At 50.0% G+C, this 15,544-nt stretch overlaps 1 protein-coding gene across 5 annotated transcripts in view; it reads left to right on the forward strand.

The window, feature by feature from the left end:
• Positions 1–15,544, forward strand: part of ABLIM3 (actin binding LIM protein family member 3) — a 99,551-nt gene that overhangs the window by 76,413 nt on the left and 7,594 nt on the right. The window contains exons 10-18 of one of the 5 annotated variants that reach the window (XM_025043004.1): positions 3,871–4,026; positions 6,084–6,213; positions 6,937–7,035; positions 8,395–8,442; positions 10,364–10,498; positions 12,051–12,115; positions 13,418–13,565; positions 14,622–14,651; positions 15,231–15,289. In XM_025043004.1, the coding sequence (XP_024898772.1) occupies positions 3,871–4,026; positions 6,084–6,213; positions 6,937–7,035; positions 8,395–8,442; positions 10,364–10,498; positions 12,051–12,115; positions 13,418–13,565; positions 14,622–14,651; positions 15,231–15,289 (870 nt within the window). The remainder of the gene's footprint in view (positions 1–3,870; positions 4,027–6,083; positions 6,214–6,936; positions 7,036–8,394; positions 8,443–10,363; positions 10,499–12,050; positions 12,116–13,417; positions 13,566–14,621; positions 14,652–15,230; positions 15,290–15,544) is intronic. The other 4 variants (XM_025043002.1, XM_025043003.1, XM_015585324.2 and 1 more) reach the window with 4 other exon arrangements.

Here is a 15,544-nt window from a genome sequence, read left to right on the forward strand (position 1 = left end):
CCTCAGGGAGCACACGGCTACATGGATAATATCGAGTTCAGAGGGAGCATGAGAAAGAAAGTGCGACAACAGCAAATGCCCTCGACGAGCTCTGAAACCACTGCAGTGTGCACCTTCCCCAGTACTTAACTGGGACAAGGGCAGGCTGAAAACTGGGGATCAGAGTGGTATTCAGATTGGGTACTGGGTGGGATGTCAATGTGGAGACAATGGTATGTGATAAAGAGGCAGAAAGGAGAAGCCATATGAATGTGAAAACCCAGCTATAAAAGACAGGCAGACTTAAAGATCAGCTTTCTGATCACATAGTAAGTCCAGGAGTGGAGGAAACCTCGTGCATGTGTCTGACCTCCCATCCCCAGAGGCATTCAAACACAAGGACGCTCATCATTGCCAGGGACATGGCAGAAAGGGCAAGAGTTGAGTTAGATGACCTCAGAGGTCCCTTGGGTAGGTAATTTATTCATTTGTTCATTCATTCAACAAATGCATGCTGAGCATCTACTCTGCTCGGCGCTATGCTCTACTCTGGGGAGATGGCGGTGGACTGCACTGACCTGATGTGTAACACTGAGTACATAATTCCATGGGTAGTCAGTTGTAGCTCTGATAAGTGCTAGGAAGAATAGTGCCCGGTGCTGTGATGATGCTGCAGATGCACAGAGGGACCTGACAGTCTTCAGTTGGAAGAAGACTCCGAGAAATATTTAAGCTCAAACCTGAGAGATGGGAGGAGTAAGGTAAATGAGGTGCGGCTGGCAGAGCCAGACAGGACCACAATGAGCAGCGGAGGGGACCAACAGTAAGCAAACCTCAATCTGGCTGACTCCAGACTGTTTCAGCCTGAAGTCAAAGGAGCTACGCAGACCAGAAACGTAGGGGGATGGTCTGGAGCTTGAAACCCTAAGAAGAAGCGCTAGAGACAGTCCTCAAGCCAGCCAGCCCTGGGTGGGTCCTGCCTATCATTACTAGATCATTATTTTACTCCAAATCCACATCCAGTTTCCCCTTGATCTGTGGATAATGCCCATTGACAAAACTGTTTCCTTTCCTTTCTTCCTCTGTTCAAATGAAAAAAAAAAAAAGTAAGAGTAATCATTGACTGCAGCTTCAATATGGTCAATATAGCCATGTGGTTCCCACAAAAGGTAAGCGATTTTGATCATAGGCTGTACTCATTGAAACTTCCTGTCCAGAACAAGAGAGATGATAGTCCCACTGGTGATATGAATGGGGCCAGACCACAGCAGGATTAATGAGTTTGGTTTCAGGGCCTATAATGTAAGAAGGTTATTGACAAAAGTGAGCCTGTCTCCAAAAGAGAGTTACCATGGTATGAGAGCTCGGGATATAGAGAGCTGCACTCTAATGTCTTTAATCCCTGGCTGGTCTCCCCACACTGCTAACCTTTGTGAAATAAGGTAGGCAGGCCCTAGTGATGTTCACCCCGGAGTCCTAGAGAAAGCTCGTAGAGTTGCCCCTGTGAGAAGCAGCTTGGCTACAGATGAAGGGCAGCAACTGGGGACACCTGTCATTGTGCCCTCTAGCTGGGGGAATTGAGATCATTCGAATAAATTGCATGTGTCTCCCCTTCTGTAGTCTCATGCTCTCCCCTTAATGCCACCTCACCTTCGGCTACTCTGGGGAATGACTATACCTGTCAACGTCAGCCATGTTTTAAGTCAGGCTATTCCAAACATGGCTTCCACATTCAGAGAAGAATCCATCCAACCACTTTTGGGACAGGCAGAAATAATAGGCAGAAAGATAGAGCATTGGTTTAATTTTCATAAATACAGAGGTTTGGTATTAAAATAGAAGTATCCGTGAATCTGGAGGGGACAGGCTTTTTCATATTTTGCTCCATCCCCCACTGACTATTAGAATCATCTTCAGGTAGCTTGATTTGGACCAGTCCCAGGTGGTCTCTTCCTTCCTTCCTGGCTAATTATGTTAGGATGCCTCTGCCCAATCACTGTAAACTCATTTATAACCTGTGAACAAGGCAGCTATTGGAAGAAATATAAATTTGGTGTTTTTGAGGTTTAGAGTAGTGCTCAGATGAATATTAATGGGTCGAGACAAGTTTGAAAGATGCCAAGAGCTCTCAAGGTCACGATCTAACATCCCAGGACAAAAGGCAGCAGTTACTTCAGCAAGTGGACTCTCCTAATAATAAATGTTCTCTTTACCCACAGACTCCAAAACTGGTGCAGATATGGGTTTCTGACCCAGGGAGGGTCTGGCAGCAATGAGATGGCACATCTCAAAGGTTAAGCTGAGGCAGGTTTTGAAGGGAGCATTTGCAGAGCAGTGGGCAGGGTTAGGGAACCCACAGAGTGCAGCACCCAGGGACTACAACAGCAGGAAGAGGTCACCACCCTCAGTCTAAAGGGAAGGGCTGTTAAGAGCTGGATCTGTGGAAGAGCAGCCCAGACAAGAGTCGTGCTCAACCATAGACAGGCTGGGCCCGGTACAAGGGGACAAGGACACAGTCTCTCCTTCACTTCCTACTTTGCAGCTACCCCCATTGGTCAAACCCATCTGAAAGCCAAGGAGCCTGTGACACAGTCCATGGGGCCTCAGAGCCTAGATCAGGGCAAGGAAAAGTAGACAGTGAGTCTAAGGGCAAAGGGGAATAAACAGCACAGTGCCCAAACAGGAGTGGGGTGGCACAGGGATGGAAGAGTGGAAGGGCCTTGGGAACTGTTTAAAATATCAGCACTTCTAAGGTCTTTATAAAAGTTGCTCTCTCTACAGTAGTCTTGACCCTGAGACTCACCTGGCCCCTGAAGCACTGGGAGAACCTTATAAGGATCATAGAGTCTCCTTGGATCCCCCATCTAGTGGCCTCTCCCCTAATGTGCCTCACCTCAGGCCCTTGCAGCCACAGTAGTTACAGGGGACAGATCCTGGTTAACCATAGCAGAAACCGAGTCACAGAAGGAACAGATGGAGGATGCAGACATGGGAAGGACAGGGCTTCAGGAACCACAAGACGTGAACCACAAGGGGAAGCTGTCTCCTCATCTATGTGGTTCTAGAGGGTTAAACTCAGGGCAACTCAGGTGGTAGGTAGAGGCTCAGTTCAGTTAAATGTAGGAGCAGCTTCCTGAGTACAGCGCTTTGGTGTAAGCCAGTGAACTCCCCACCCTGGGGAATAGGAGAGGACACTAGAGAGGGCAGGCTCTCGGGTTAAAGTGGCTGGGTTTGAATTCTGGTTTTGCTACTTAATAGCTGTGTGACCTCGTGCAAGTTAATTGATTTCTCTGTGCCTGTTTCCTTATTCAAAAATGAGGATAATATTAGAACCTACTATTGAGAGTTGTATGGATTAACTAAATTAATCCACATAAGGGATTTAAGACAGAGTCTGGCTCACTAAATGTTAGCAAATGTTTTCTATCATGATTGTCTTTACTATCTTCGTCATCTTCTTCAAGGATGCTGTGAATGGGGTGTCCTCACTCTGTGAGGTCAGAAGGCATTTAGCACCCAGGCTGTAGAGTTCATACTAGATTCAAACCTACTGGCTAAGTGGTGCACAATGAAGAACATTTTGAGCCTCAGTTTTCTCATCTGAAAAATAGAAATAATACTGACACTTCAGAGAGGCATCATGACATTTGGAGGAGATAAATCCTGTAAAGCACAGGCCTCACCTATCATACACACTCAGTCAGTGTTAGCCCTATAGGAATGGATGACTTCTAAGACTGTCTTATTCGAACATTCTGTGAGTCTTCCATCTTAAAGTTTTGTTTTTAGTGGAAACCGAAGAAGGTTGTTCCCCTGTGCCTGGATTTTGTTTCCTCTCTCCTTTCTCTCTTATCTTTCTGCTCCTTTCCTGTCCATTTCCCTCTTCCCCAGGCTAAAGTGGATAATGAGATCCTTAATTACAAAGACCTGGCAGCTCTCCCCAAGGTTAAGTCCATCTACGAGGTACAACGCCCCGACCTCATTTCCTACGAGCCTCATTCCAGATACACGTCTGACGAGATGCTGGAGAGATGTGGCTATGGAGAGGTATGGCATCTTGCTCCTCTCTCTGGGGCTGTTGAAGAGGAGGCCCATGGGGTCCCCAGTCCCTTCTGTCACAAACACTGTCCTCCACAGTGATGGCCCCTAGACTCTTTTCAACTAGAATGTATAGTCAACATTTAAAAATCAAGAGGTTTTATCCAAAAGCCTGGCTTTTCTTGAAAAAATGAGAGCTGACAGCACTACACCGGTGTTTCTGCCATCTGGAAATGGGGAGCATCATAGTGTCCCATTACAGATTGGACATGGGCTTCGAGTTCTCCTGAGTCCCCACTACTCCCTGAGAATCCCAGCAATGAAGCTAAGAACCTGTAACTGCTGTCACTTGACCTGCTGTTTTTCTTATAGTGGAGAAATTTTATATACATCCCATGGCTTTCATCCCCTGCCATGCTCAATGGCCATTTAGATTTATAATCCCTGGTTAGTAGGTTCTCTGGTTTTTGCAACCTGGTTCTCTGGTTCTTGCCTTAAGCCCCTATGCTCAGAGCAAGAGAGAAACTCTTATAAAAACTCAGCATCATATGGCTTTTGAAATAATTAAATGGTTGCTGAACAAGAGAAAGTGCTCTCCAAAGGAGGCAAAGTGGCCACTATCCTGGAGGTCCCGGCAGTCAGTGTTCCAGTAGATGTCTAACTCCATCCCAGACTCCTGAGCTGATATCGTTTGGAGCAGAAGGATCCTTGGCCTGAAGGACACAGACCCAGATTCTCGTCCCTGCTCCACCACTGTCCCCTTTCTCTCCAAAGGGACTGGGTTCCATTTGGTTTGAGAGCCCGGCAGCAAGACTTTCTGGGTTCTGGCCCCCAGGAAAAAGGGACCAAGTGTTTGGTAGATGCTAATGATTCTCCTGAAGGCAGAGATGGCACACTGGGCCACAACCAGCCCCCAGATTTGTTTCATTCACAAAGTAGCTTTTAAAAATGTAAATTCATTTTTAACATTTAAACATTGGGAGATTTCACCTAAGAATTTGCATTTCTAACTTGTCCTGGAAATTTAAGAAGCTGTGTTCACGTGGACTGGGCATCCCAGCCTGGCCTGATGGGCCAGGGCTGAGCAGCCCCCTGCAGATGGGATGGTCCATCTCCAGCCTGCCACACCACCACCGGCCCAACTCCTGCACCGATGGGTCCCCCGCCCTAGTCACTATCCTCATGAACTACAGAGGGGTCACGAACTGATAGAAGGACAGGGAAGGGTCATGAAATGACTCTGAGCTTACTTACATTTAGAGAAGCCTAGATCCAGGCGAAGCCCCTGCCACTGCCTCCCTGAGACCCCGAGCTATCCCGTTCCCACTCTGGGCCTTGGGTTTCCCGTTGCAAAAGCAGGGCATAGTTTCAAGGTTTCCTACTACCTGTCAGCACTGCCGGGATTCTAGAAGGGAGGCTGTTATCTGGAGAGGGAGGCCAGGGGCAGCTGAGAACCCCTCTTCGCTGAATCGTTTAACTGCTCTCTGTCCCTCTCTCTCACCCTCTCTCTCCTCTTGCTCCTTCCACGACTGCCTTCCAACTCTTCGCTTCTAAGTCGCTGGGAACATTGTCCCCCTACTCCCAGGTAATGAAGCTGCTTTGGGAGACCTTTTATATAATCATGTCCCTTTATGTGACCAAGCAGACCCTGAGCCCTTGCCCAGATGCTCCCCCCAACCAGGGCAGCCACAGGGAGACAGGAGCATGACCTGGAGGAAGTGGCAGTAGCATAAAAGGTAGAAATGTTTGGGGACAAACCTGATGTGCCTTTGTACCCAGAGACGACTTCCCCAATGCTTCTATGATCCTTAGCCAGGATTCCAGGGACTTGACCTACAGGTTCTAGTCAAGGGCCTGTAAGTGATGGGTGAAGGTCCTAAAAATTCTCTGCAACCTTCCTTGGGGCTGTGGGTGTAACTTGGGGGGGCGGGGCGGAGGGAGTCTCTGTATTCAGAAGGGCAATGCCATGCTTCAGGCCCTAGTATCCCAGATTTCCTGTCACCTGCCCTTGGGCAAGAGGCTCGCCTAATTGCTAGCCTTGCTCACAGCCCTACTTCCTCCCCTAGGACATCTATGAGAACCTGGACCTCCGGCAGAGACGAGCCTCCAGCCCAGGATACATCGATTCCCCCACCTACAGCCGGCAGGGCATGTCCCCCACATTCTCCCGCTCGCCTCACCACTACTACCGCTCTGGTAAGGAAGGAAGAAGCCCCCAAATGGGCAGGAAGAGCCAGGGGAACAACACAGTGGCTTGATGTTCCCAGTTACAGGACAGAACAGGGCTTCCCTGAAATCTCCATCACAGTATGGCCCTCGGCAGGCCTTTGGCCATCCAGGTGACTGGTGGGGCCTCACTGAGTCCCTGCAGATGCCCTTGCAGGGGTGAGTGGGAAGAGAAACCATGGGAAGATGGGTGGCGAGCTGCCAGGAGAGGGAAGTGGCGGGCATCTCAGCAACCCTGGCTGGAAGAACACGCTTCAGTCTTCATCCTTAAGCCTACCCCATCCAGAGGACAGAACCAGAGGACCAGAAATGGGACTGTGGCCTGGCCTTTGCCCAACAGCCAGCCCCACCCAATCTAGTCAGGTGTCCACAACCGGCCCTGAGATTAGGGGTAAAGACATCAGAACGATTAAAGGAGGGGTCTGTTGGGGAGGTTGGGAGCTACGAGGGAGAGAAAAAGACACCTTCCTGCAGCTTGGTGGAGCTGATTCTTACAACCCACAAAATCTGACTTTGGGGTGAAGCAAGAAAACAGGGTGAAGCCTGTTTCTGCAGACGCAGTGCATGAACGCACAGCCGCCTCCGCACCATCCCCGCTGCCATCACCGCACTGCTGCCTAAACTGCCACCGCGTTAATGCCTGTTTTCTCTGTGCCTCTGTTCTCTCTGGGGTCCACTGCCTGCGTGCTCCAGGGCCCGAGAGTGGCCGGAGCTCTCCATACCATAGCCAGTTAGATGTGAGGTCCTCCACTCCAACCTCTTACCAGGCTCCCAAGCACTTTCACATCCCAGGTAGGCTGCCAGCCCGGAATTTCCGACATGGGTGCATGCTCCATGGGGTCGCCAGGCACCCTGCACCGGCACCGAGGCAAAGCCGGTTCCTGGGGACCCTCCCTAATCAGGCACCACACTAACCCATCCTCCAGCCCCAACAGGCTTTAGTCCCTCCACCTGACAGAACCAGGCTTGGTCAGGAGTGCCAGCAAGCAGCCCAGGGAAGTGTCTTGGATGTCTAGGGGCTGTGATGGATGCAGCCATAACCAAGCTGAAAGTCAGAGGCTTTTGCACCAAATTTCTTGGGATCGAATCCCAATCCTGCTGCTTATAAGCTCGTGACCTCAGGCCAGTCACTTGGCTTCTCTGAGCCTCTGTTATTCCATCTGTACAGCCAGGCACTGTTCTGGGCCCTGAGGTTGCAACTGTGCTCAAACCAGCCCAGGTCCTGCCTTCTTGATGTTCTAATGTGGGGAGAGAGATCATAAATGAGTAAACAAGTAAAAGGACAATTTCAGGTAATTGTAGGTACTGTAAACATAATACAACAGGGCATGTGATAGAACGACTGGGATGGGGGAAGCTGGGCTAGGTGAGGTGGTCAGGAAGGGCTTCTTGGAGGTGGTGACATTGAAGCCAAACAATGAGAAGGAACTGGCCTTGAGACGATCTCAGAGAAAAACATCCTGGCAGAGCAAAGAGCAAGTACAATGGCCCTGAAATACTGAACTGGCAGCAAGCCAGCGTGGCTAGAGGTGGTGAGCATGAGAAAGAGTGATAGGTGCCCTTGTAGCTGAAATTTGGATAAGATCTCACCCTAAGTTACAGCAGAGCTGGGACTAGACCAGTCTCCCAACTCTGAGCTCAGGTTTTCCCTCCCTACTCACTTTTCCCCAGGAGTTCGTCCTACTGTTTCATCTACAGCTTTCTCAGCTGCCCCAGAAAGGTCCCATCGTGTCTGTTTTTGAGGGAGTAAGAGGGGAATAATGCTGGACCATGGCTGCAGCATTCTGGGGACTTTCACACCAGATGAGGCGTGGCCACTGGGTGGGCGCAGTGGGCACTTTCCTGCATGGGGTCCTGCTGAGCATGTGCCCACTTTGTGCCTGCATGCCTACCATTCAAGCCCCAAGTCCCTTCCTCAGCACCATTTGAATCCATCCATTCCTCTCCCCTCATCTTTCCTGGAACCTGATGGTATGAGATTGGAAATTCAGCTTTAAAAGAGGAAGTCCACCAGGGGAAAGAAGGTGGACCCTTGGGAAAACTTCTCTCTTCTGAGATTAACTGACCAACTGCTGTCCCTTTTCTCCTCTCTCTCTCTCTCCCCCACTCTCTCTCTTTTCCCCCACTGTCCCTTCTGGGTTTGTCTGGCAGCTGGAGAAAGTAACATCTACCGGAAACCCCCGATCTACAAACGGCATGGTACGGTCGGAGGCAGAGAGGGCATAGCCAAGCAAGGGGAGGTGGCAGTTAACATCGGTGCAGATGGCTCTGCATGGGTCACCAGGAGAGACACATGCAAGGCTGCACCTCGGTTCTTCTTGTTGACTGCATCCCTCCCCAACACACTCTCTCCAGGTGACGTTGGAGAGGAGTCTGGTGTCATTTCAAAAGATCAAGAAAGGTCTCATATCCCCTAAATCCTTTGCCACCATTTCCCCGACCTCCCCCCTCAACCTTCCCTGCTGTCTGGTGTCCTAAATTCCATGGTCAGAGTAACCCTTGTCAAGTGAACATACCCCTGGGAGAAGCGCTCCGAGGCATTGATACTCAGCCACTCATCACCAAGAACTGTTCGTTCTTGCAAAAGCACTTATTGAGCCTCAGCTGAATAAGCATATCCCTTAGTTGCAAATGCAGAGGCACAGCTGCCACTTCATCACCCTCATGTGCCTATGGGTCTAGCTGGATAACAGGAAAGCACAGAATTGGTGGAGCATGGAGCCGGCAGAAGCAGCCCTGGGCCAGGATCTGAACTCACTGAGCAGTGGGGGCGGGGGAGGGGAGTACAAGTATAAATAGTGGCTCTGGGTGGTTAAGACCCAATAATTTAGACAAACATCCTCAGTTTTGGAGGGGGCTGGGCTGGGATTCGGGTGAGTCTGTGGCCACATGTACATCTATGTGTGGCTGTAGAGGACATACTATGTGCCCCATGTAGCCACAGAAAGGTACCAACCCTGACAAAGGTAGTTTGACTTTATATCCAGAAAAGGCCCCTGGGCCCCAAACCCCTCAGGACTGCGTGAGATTTTCCACATGGCTCTGAGAGGCAGCAACAAAACAGGGAGTCTGGGGTGGAGGAGGATTGAGTGGATAGTGGGTAGATGAAAGGGCTAAATGCAACTGGCTAGGGTGGGAGGGGCTGCCCAGGACCCACGCTGGAGAGCTGTGGAAGCAGGTGCTGCTGGGGAAGCGGGCACAGCCTAGAGCTGGCTGAGGGCAACCCCAGGACCTTCTGCTGCCCTGGCTGCATAGAGTGTAGAGTTTGTCCCTATAGTTTCTCTCCTGAGAAATTATCTTGAAGCCCTGCTCATTTCCCCAGCCCTCTCTCTACCCTAGTCAGCCTCTTGCCAGTCTTTGGGACGTGCTGAAGTCAACTCCCTGGAAGGTTTTGTGCCCGTGATAGGTTTGACAGTCACCTTATATTGTGGGCTTTATGTGGAAGCTTGAAGTTGGATGGCATCTGAGCCACTAGGCCAATCCTAATACAGATGAGGAGACTGAGGCAGAAAGGGGAAGGATTTGCCCAGTGTTACAACTGAGTCATGTGGCAGGGCTGAGACAAGAACTCAGCATTGCTGGCTCCCTGCCCAGTGCTCCTTCCTTCAGGTCATACAGGGTTTGGTATTTCGGTGCGAGAAGGTTGACCTGACATAACATGCAACATGACCCTCTCGCCGATTCCTACCCTAGATGTGGCTCAAATCCACAACAAGGCAGGCTTCCAGGGGGTGAGGAAGGCAAGGGCAAGGGCTCACCTGGGATGTGTCTGATCTTACTCGGAGGAGCCACAGCCTTAGTGTTCACTCAGGAGTGCATCTGGGAGCCCACGCAATGTGGTAGGAGCCCTGAGCTGGGGTCTGATCAAGTTCCAGTCTAATTTGCTGTGTGGTCCTGAGTAAGCCCCTTCCCCTCTCTGGTGTTCAGATTCCCAACTGTTAAATGTGAGCCCTGGCCTCAGTGCTTTTCCATCTCCCATGCTCCATGTCCCAGACTCTGGCCTTAAAGAAGCCTCACTCGCCTGGGCTGGAGCATGGCTGAGACAGGGGAAAAAGTATACAGGACACACTCTTCTGGGACACTCTACCTCCCTGAAGCTCTCTCTTTGGGTCCTTCGCAGGTGACTTGTCAACAGCAACCAAGAGCAAAACAAGTGAAGACATCAGCCAGGCCTCCAAGTACAGTCCAGCCTACTCACCAGACCCCTACTATGCTACGGAGTCTGAGTACTGGACCTACCATGGCTCCCCCAAAGGTAATGTGCCCCACAGAGGAGCAAGGCAAGAGTCACCTGCACCAGGGACACAGGAGGCCAAGACAGTCATCTACTGCTTCACATGATCATTCATTTATTCATTTAGCAAACATGTACTGCAGGCTAGCCACAGGCCCTAGGCGGACACAGGGGAGCGAAGTATACCAGGTCCTTGCCCTTGTGGAGGAGACGCAGGTAACTGGAGAGGGAGGTGATACACAGGAAGTAGGAGAGCTGACAGGAGCGTGCTGTCCAGCCTGAAAGATAACAAAAACCTCTCAGATGCAGAGACTTGGCTACCACAGGAAGGGCAAAAGGGAGGTAAGCCAACAGAGTGTAGAAACACATCGCAAAGATTCAAGATGGGAGGGTGGGTTCCACTGGGGGAAAGAAAAGGCTGTCAGCTTAACCTTGAGCTCAGGGAGCCGAGGTAGGGTGGTGGTAGTGCGGGGAGAGAGATAAGGGGACAGACCGCACAAGACCTTGTGGGTTAAAGTAAGGATTTTGGTTTTTATCCTAAGCAGGAAGCCATTATAAGTGGTGACATGATCAGATTTGTGTTTTTAAGAGACCACTTTAGCCGTAGAGTAGAAAATGGTTTGAAGGATTGAAAAGAGAGAAGGCAGGGAGACAGAAGACTCTCATGGGCACCCTGGCAAGGAGTTGTCCTCAAGGAGCCATCCCACCAATCAGACATCCCAAGCTACTTCTTTCAAGTATGGGGAGGGATTTTCACCAAGTGCTATTTTGATTCAATACCCACCTTTACTAATTTAATGTCCATTCTGAACAAAGCTTCTGAGGAGCTGAGATGACCCCTTCCCCACCCTCAAAGTTTTCTCCATGTAGAAAGGAGATAAGACACCAGCACAGTAAAACCCAAAGTGGACAGCGATCAGTGTCCCCAAGAAATAAATGTTCAGAGGCTGCACAGGCAGGAGAAACCACTCCCAGCAGGCATGGGGGGAGAAGGGGGAATCTTAGAAGAGATGGTTACAATCACAAAAAAAAAAAAAAAAAATGAAGAAAAGAAAAACCAACTCCAAATGGCTTAAGCCAAAACAGGCATTTTCTGGGGCACGTGACTGAAAGTTTTGTGGCATAGCTGGACCTAGAGGTAAAGAATGTCATCAGGACTTATCCTGTCCCCCGGGTTGGGTGGCTCCATTCTCAGGCTGACTCTGCCCTTGTCATGGCAAGGTGAGCTCCAGCAGGTCCAGGCTTACTTCCTACCCTTGACAGAGAGAGGAGTTCTCTCTCCTGCCAGCATCCGGCCAAGTCCAACACTGGCTTGTTCGCTCTGTTTGGGCACTCAGCTTCACATGCACCTCACAGCCCAAGAATGGGAAGGGATGCCAGGCATCTCCAAACCGGGAGGCCCACAGTGAAGCGGCAGTTCACCAAGTGCACTTGTGCAGGGTCACTCAGCTAGAAAGTGGTGGAGCCGAAAGGAGCCCCCACCTGCCTAGGCGCCACTGCCCCAGCGTCCTCTCCCCAGAGCAGGCCGGGTGGCGAGCACGCATGCGAGCTGATCTGAGCTGTCTTTTGGCAGTGCCCCGAGCCAGAAGGTTCTCGTCTGGAGGCGAGGAGGACGATTTTGACCGCAGCATGCACAAGGTGAGTGGGCCACCCCACTGAGTGAGACGCTTAGACAGTATGTCACTGAGGAGCTTTTCCTTTGCAAGTGACAGAAACCAAGTTCAAACTCACTTATGATAGAAAAAAGAAACACGTAGCTTGGCTACACCTGAATTAGGTATAACTGAATTAATCCTACTATCTAACTGAAAAGTCAAATGGTAAGATTAATTCAGATATAATTAGATGTAGCTGTTCAAAAAATTGCCATAGGCCCTCTCTGCCCTGGTGCTGGCTTGCCTCTGCAATGGCCGCATGCTCAGGCGGGTTCTTCTCATTTAGTGGCAAGTGGGCGCCAGCGACTCTCACGCATTACTAGTGGGAATGAAAAGTAGTGTCACTGCTGGGGAAAACAATCTGGTGGTTCTTCAAAAAGTTAAATGTAAAATTACCATGTGACCCAGAAATTTCACCTCTAGATAGATACCCAGAAGAACTGAAAACTGGTACTCAAACAAATACACGTTCACGGCAGTACTATTCACAATAGCCAAAGATGGAAGCGGCCCAAATGTCCACCATCTCACGATGTTTAAAAAATGCACTATATCCATACAATGGAATATTATTCAGCCATAAAAAGGAATGAAGTCTTGATACATGCCACAACGTGGATAAACCTCAAAAACACGCTTAGTGAAAGAAGCCAGACACAAAAGCCTACACACTGTATGATTTTCTTTACATGAAATATCCAGAATAGGTAAATCCATAGACAGAACATAGATTGGTGGTTACCAGGGACTGGGAGGAGAGGGAAATATGGAGTTACTGCTTAATGGGTACGGGGTCTTCCGGGGGTGATAAAAATGTTTGGGAACTAGATAGAGGTGGTTGTACCAAATGCCACTAAATTGTTTCTTTTAAAATGGTTAAGCTTATGTTATATGAATTTTACCACTCTAAAAATAATTATTTCCCAAAAAAGGTGGGTGCTAGCCACTTCGACAAGAGTCCCAGGAGAGGCTCTCGCTAGAGCCATCTGCCCATCATTGAACCAATTACTGCGGCCAGGGCAATGCAATCCCGTCATTGGCCAGACCTATTTTATGCCCACCATCAGAGTCCCACCCAGACCGCAGGGCGTTCACTCCTCCCTGTGAAAGACAGATGGAGTCCCAAAGGAAAATATGGGTGCTGCAAGGAAGGAGGGACACTAGGAAAGCAAAAATGACCAAAGTTCACTATTGAGAATCTGATTACTCAGTCTTTCACAAGCCTGTTCCATCTCAGTGTTCTTTGCTTCCTTCTAACTTCATCTTGCTTCTCCCCCACCCCCAGCTCCAGAGCGGAATTGGCCGTCTGATTTTGAAGGAAGAGATGAAGGCCCGGTCCAGCTCCTACGCAGACCCCTGGACCCCACCCAGGAGCTCTACCAGCAGCCGGGAGGCCCTGCACACAGCTGGCTACGAGATGACCCTCAATGGCTGTAAGCACTGCCCTGGAGGCCCGCCGGGAGGGTGGGGGGACTTTCCGCTCTAATTTGTCAATGAATCTGAACTCCTACAGCCTCGCCTGGGTCTAGAATACGAACGTGGCAAGGGACTATGTGGGGCACGAAGAAGACCGTGCTCTTCCCTGAGCGGTCACTTCTGCTTCTTTGGGACATCTGAAGCTGTGACTTCCAATCAGATTCAATGACAATAAAAATGTCTTCTAATCGTCTGAAGGGCTCAAAATAGAAGGAGCTGCCTCTTAAGGTAGTGAGTCTCCCATCACTGGAGGTACACAAGCAGAGGCTTGGTTTGAGCCCTTTGCTCCGACAGTCTCACTGTAAGCTCCTCCGCATTCCTAGACACAAGCATGTCCTGGCTGCCTCCTCTCTTTCTTACTCCTGTGGGAGTCAGTCCTGCCGAGAAATCCTATCTCAAGTCAATACTTGATGGATAATAACCTTGTCATGGATAATCACCCTAACTCTAGGGGAGACTGAAGATGGTAGTGGTAATGATGATAAAGCCAGTTTTATTCAATGTTTTGTATGTCAGCCACTGTGCTAATACCTTTCTGCATTGTGTCATATATTCTTTACAATCATCTCATAAAGGAGACACTCTCCATCCCCGTTTTACAGATGAGAAAACTGAAGCATGATTAAATAACTTGCAGAAGTTAGGTACCTACTGATGCCAGAGCCAGGGTAAACAAATGAGCCTGGTTCTCTGTTTGACCACTGAGGAGCACTGTTTTTAATCCCTGCCTCTGGGCTCTGTGCAGAGCTGTTCAAATACAGCTCAAGATTCAACTCTATTCGGTGGCATCTGTGCAGCAAATATCACACAGTACCAGCTGCTGGGTTAAGAGCTGAGAGGGAAAGGGAGGGTGGGGTGCAGGCACAACAAGTGGGAGAGGAGGAAGTGAAAAGGGCCCCTCCTCCCCACCAGCCAGCGTGGCCCGGGTGTGGGAGTCATGTCTGTCCCCATGAACTGTCCATTATGTCTCTCTGTCCCCATGAACACTAATTTCTGGCTTTTCTCTCTTGCAGCCCCTCGGTCCCACTACCTAGCTGACAGTGGTATGTTCTGCCCACCCTACCTTCAGCCCAGGGTGACCCGTGAGGGCCAGACCTCAGCTGCAGGTCTCCCATAGCTGTGATGACCACGTGACATGGATGTCCCAGCTCAGTCCTAATCTCAAATAGTCCATCCTATTGTGTTTGTCAGATAAAGGGTCTCAATTTTTGGTTCCGGAATGAGGGTTACCATGCCCAATAGCTCCCAGAGAGAAAGAAAGAGCATGTGCCTCTTCTACCCCTGTGGGACCTTGCCTGACTAGGTTCTGAGCTGGACTCCAATTCCAGGGCCTTTGTCCAGAGCCACCCTGTGGCAAGGATGGGGTCTATCATAGGAGCTAGATGTGTACAGGATAAGGCCAGAAGACCATGTGAGTAGTGAGCCTAGAATTCTGCCAGAGCAAGGCACCCTAAGATGGTCATTTGCAAGCCTAGAGAGCAATGGGAGGAGCTGGTAGCCTCCAGCTACTGCCCCTATGCCCAGAGTTGGGGAGTAATATTGGCCATCTGCAGCCAGATGGCCTCACGGAGAAGGGCCCCCAGCTCAGGGCTCCTGGTAATTGTTTTTCCCCTTCTTTTTAGATCCCCTCATCTCCAAGTCCGCTTCCCTGCCTGCCTACAGAAGAAATGGGCTGCACAGGGTAAGAGAGACTGTGTGGGGACATTGTCCGCATGATGCACTAGCTCATTGTGGTGGTGCTTATGGCGATGACTTAGGGGTGAAACCTGGACACAGGCCTTGGAGCTATGGGTGAGTTAACTGAAGGAGTTCAAAGGCAATGATTGCTCTCCTCCCTGTGAGTCCTATGTGAAAAGGGGTCCTCGTGCAAGGAGTTGGTAAACACCTGTCACTGTGCTAAGCTTTACAAGCACTAACTCATTTACCCTACAAGGTA

The sequence above is a fragment of the Pteropus alecto genome, unplaced genomic scaffold, assembly GCF_000325575.1.
Source record: "Pteropus alecto unplaced genomic scaffold, ASM32557v1 scaffold40, whole genome shotgun sequence".
Lineage (NCBI taxonomy): Eukaryota > Metazoa > Chordata > Mammalia > Chiroptera > Pteropodidae > Pteropus > Pteropus alecto.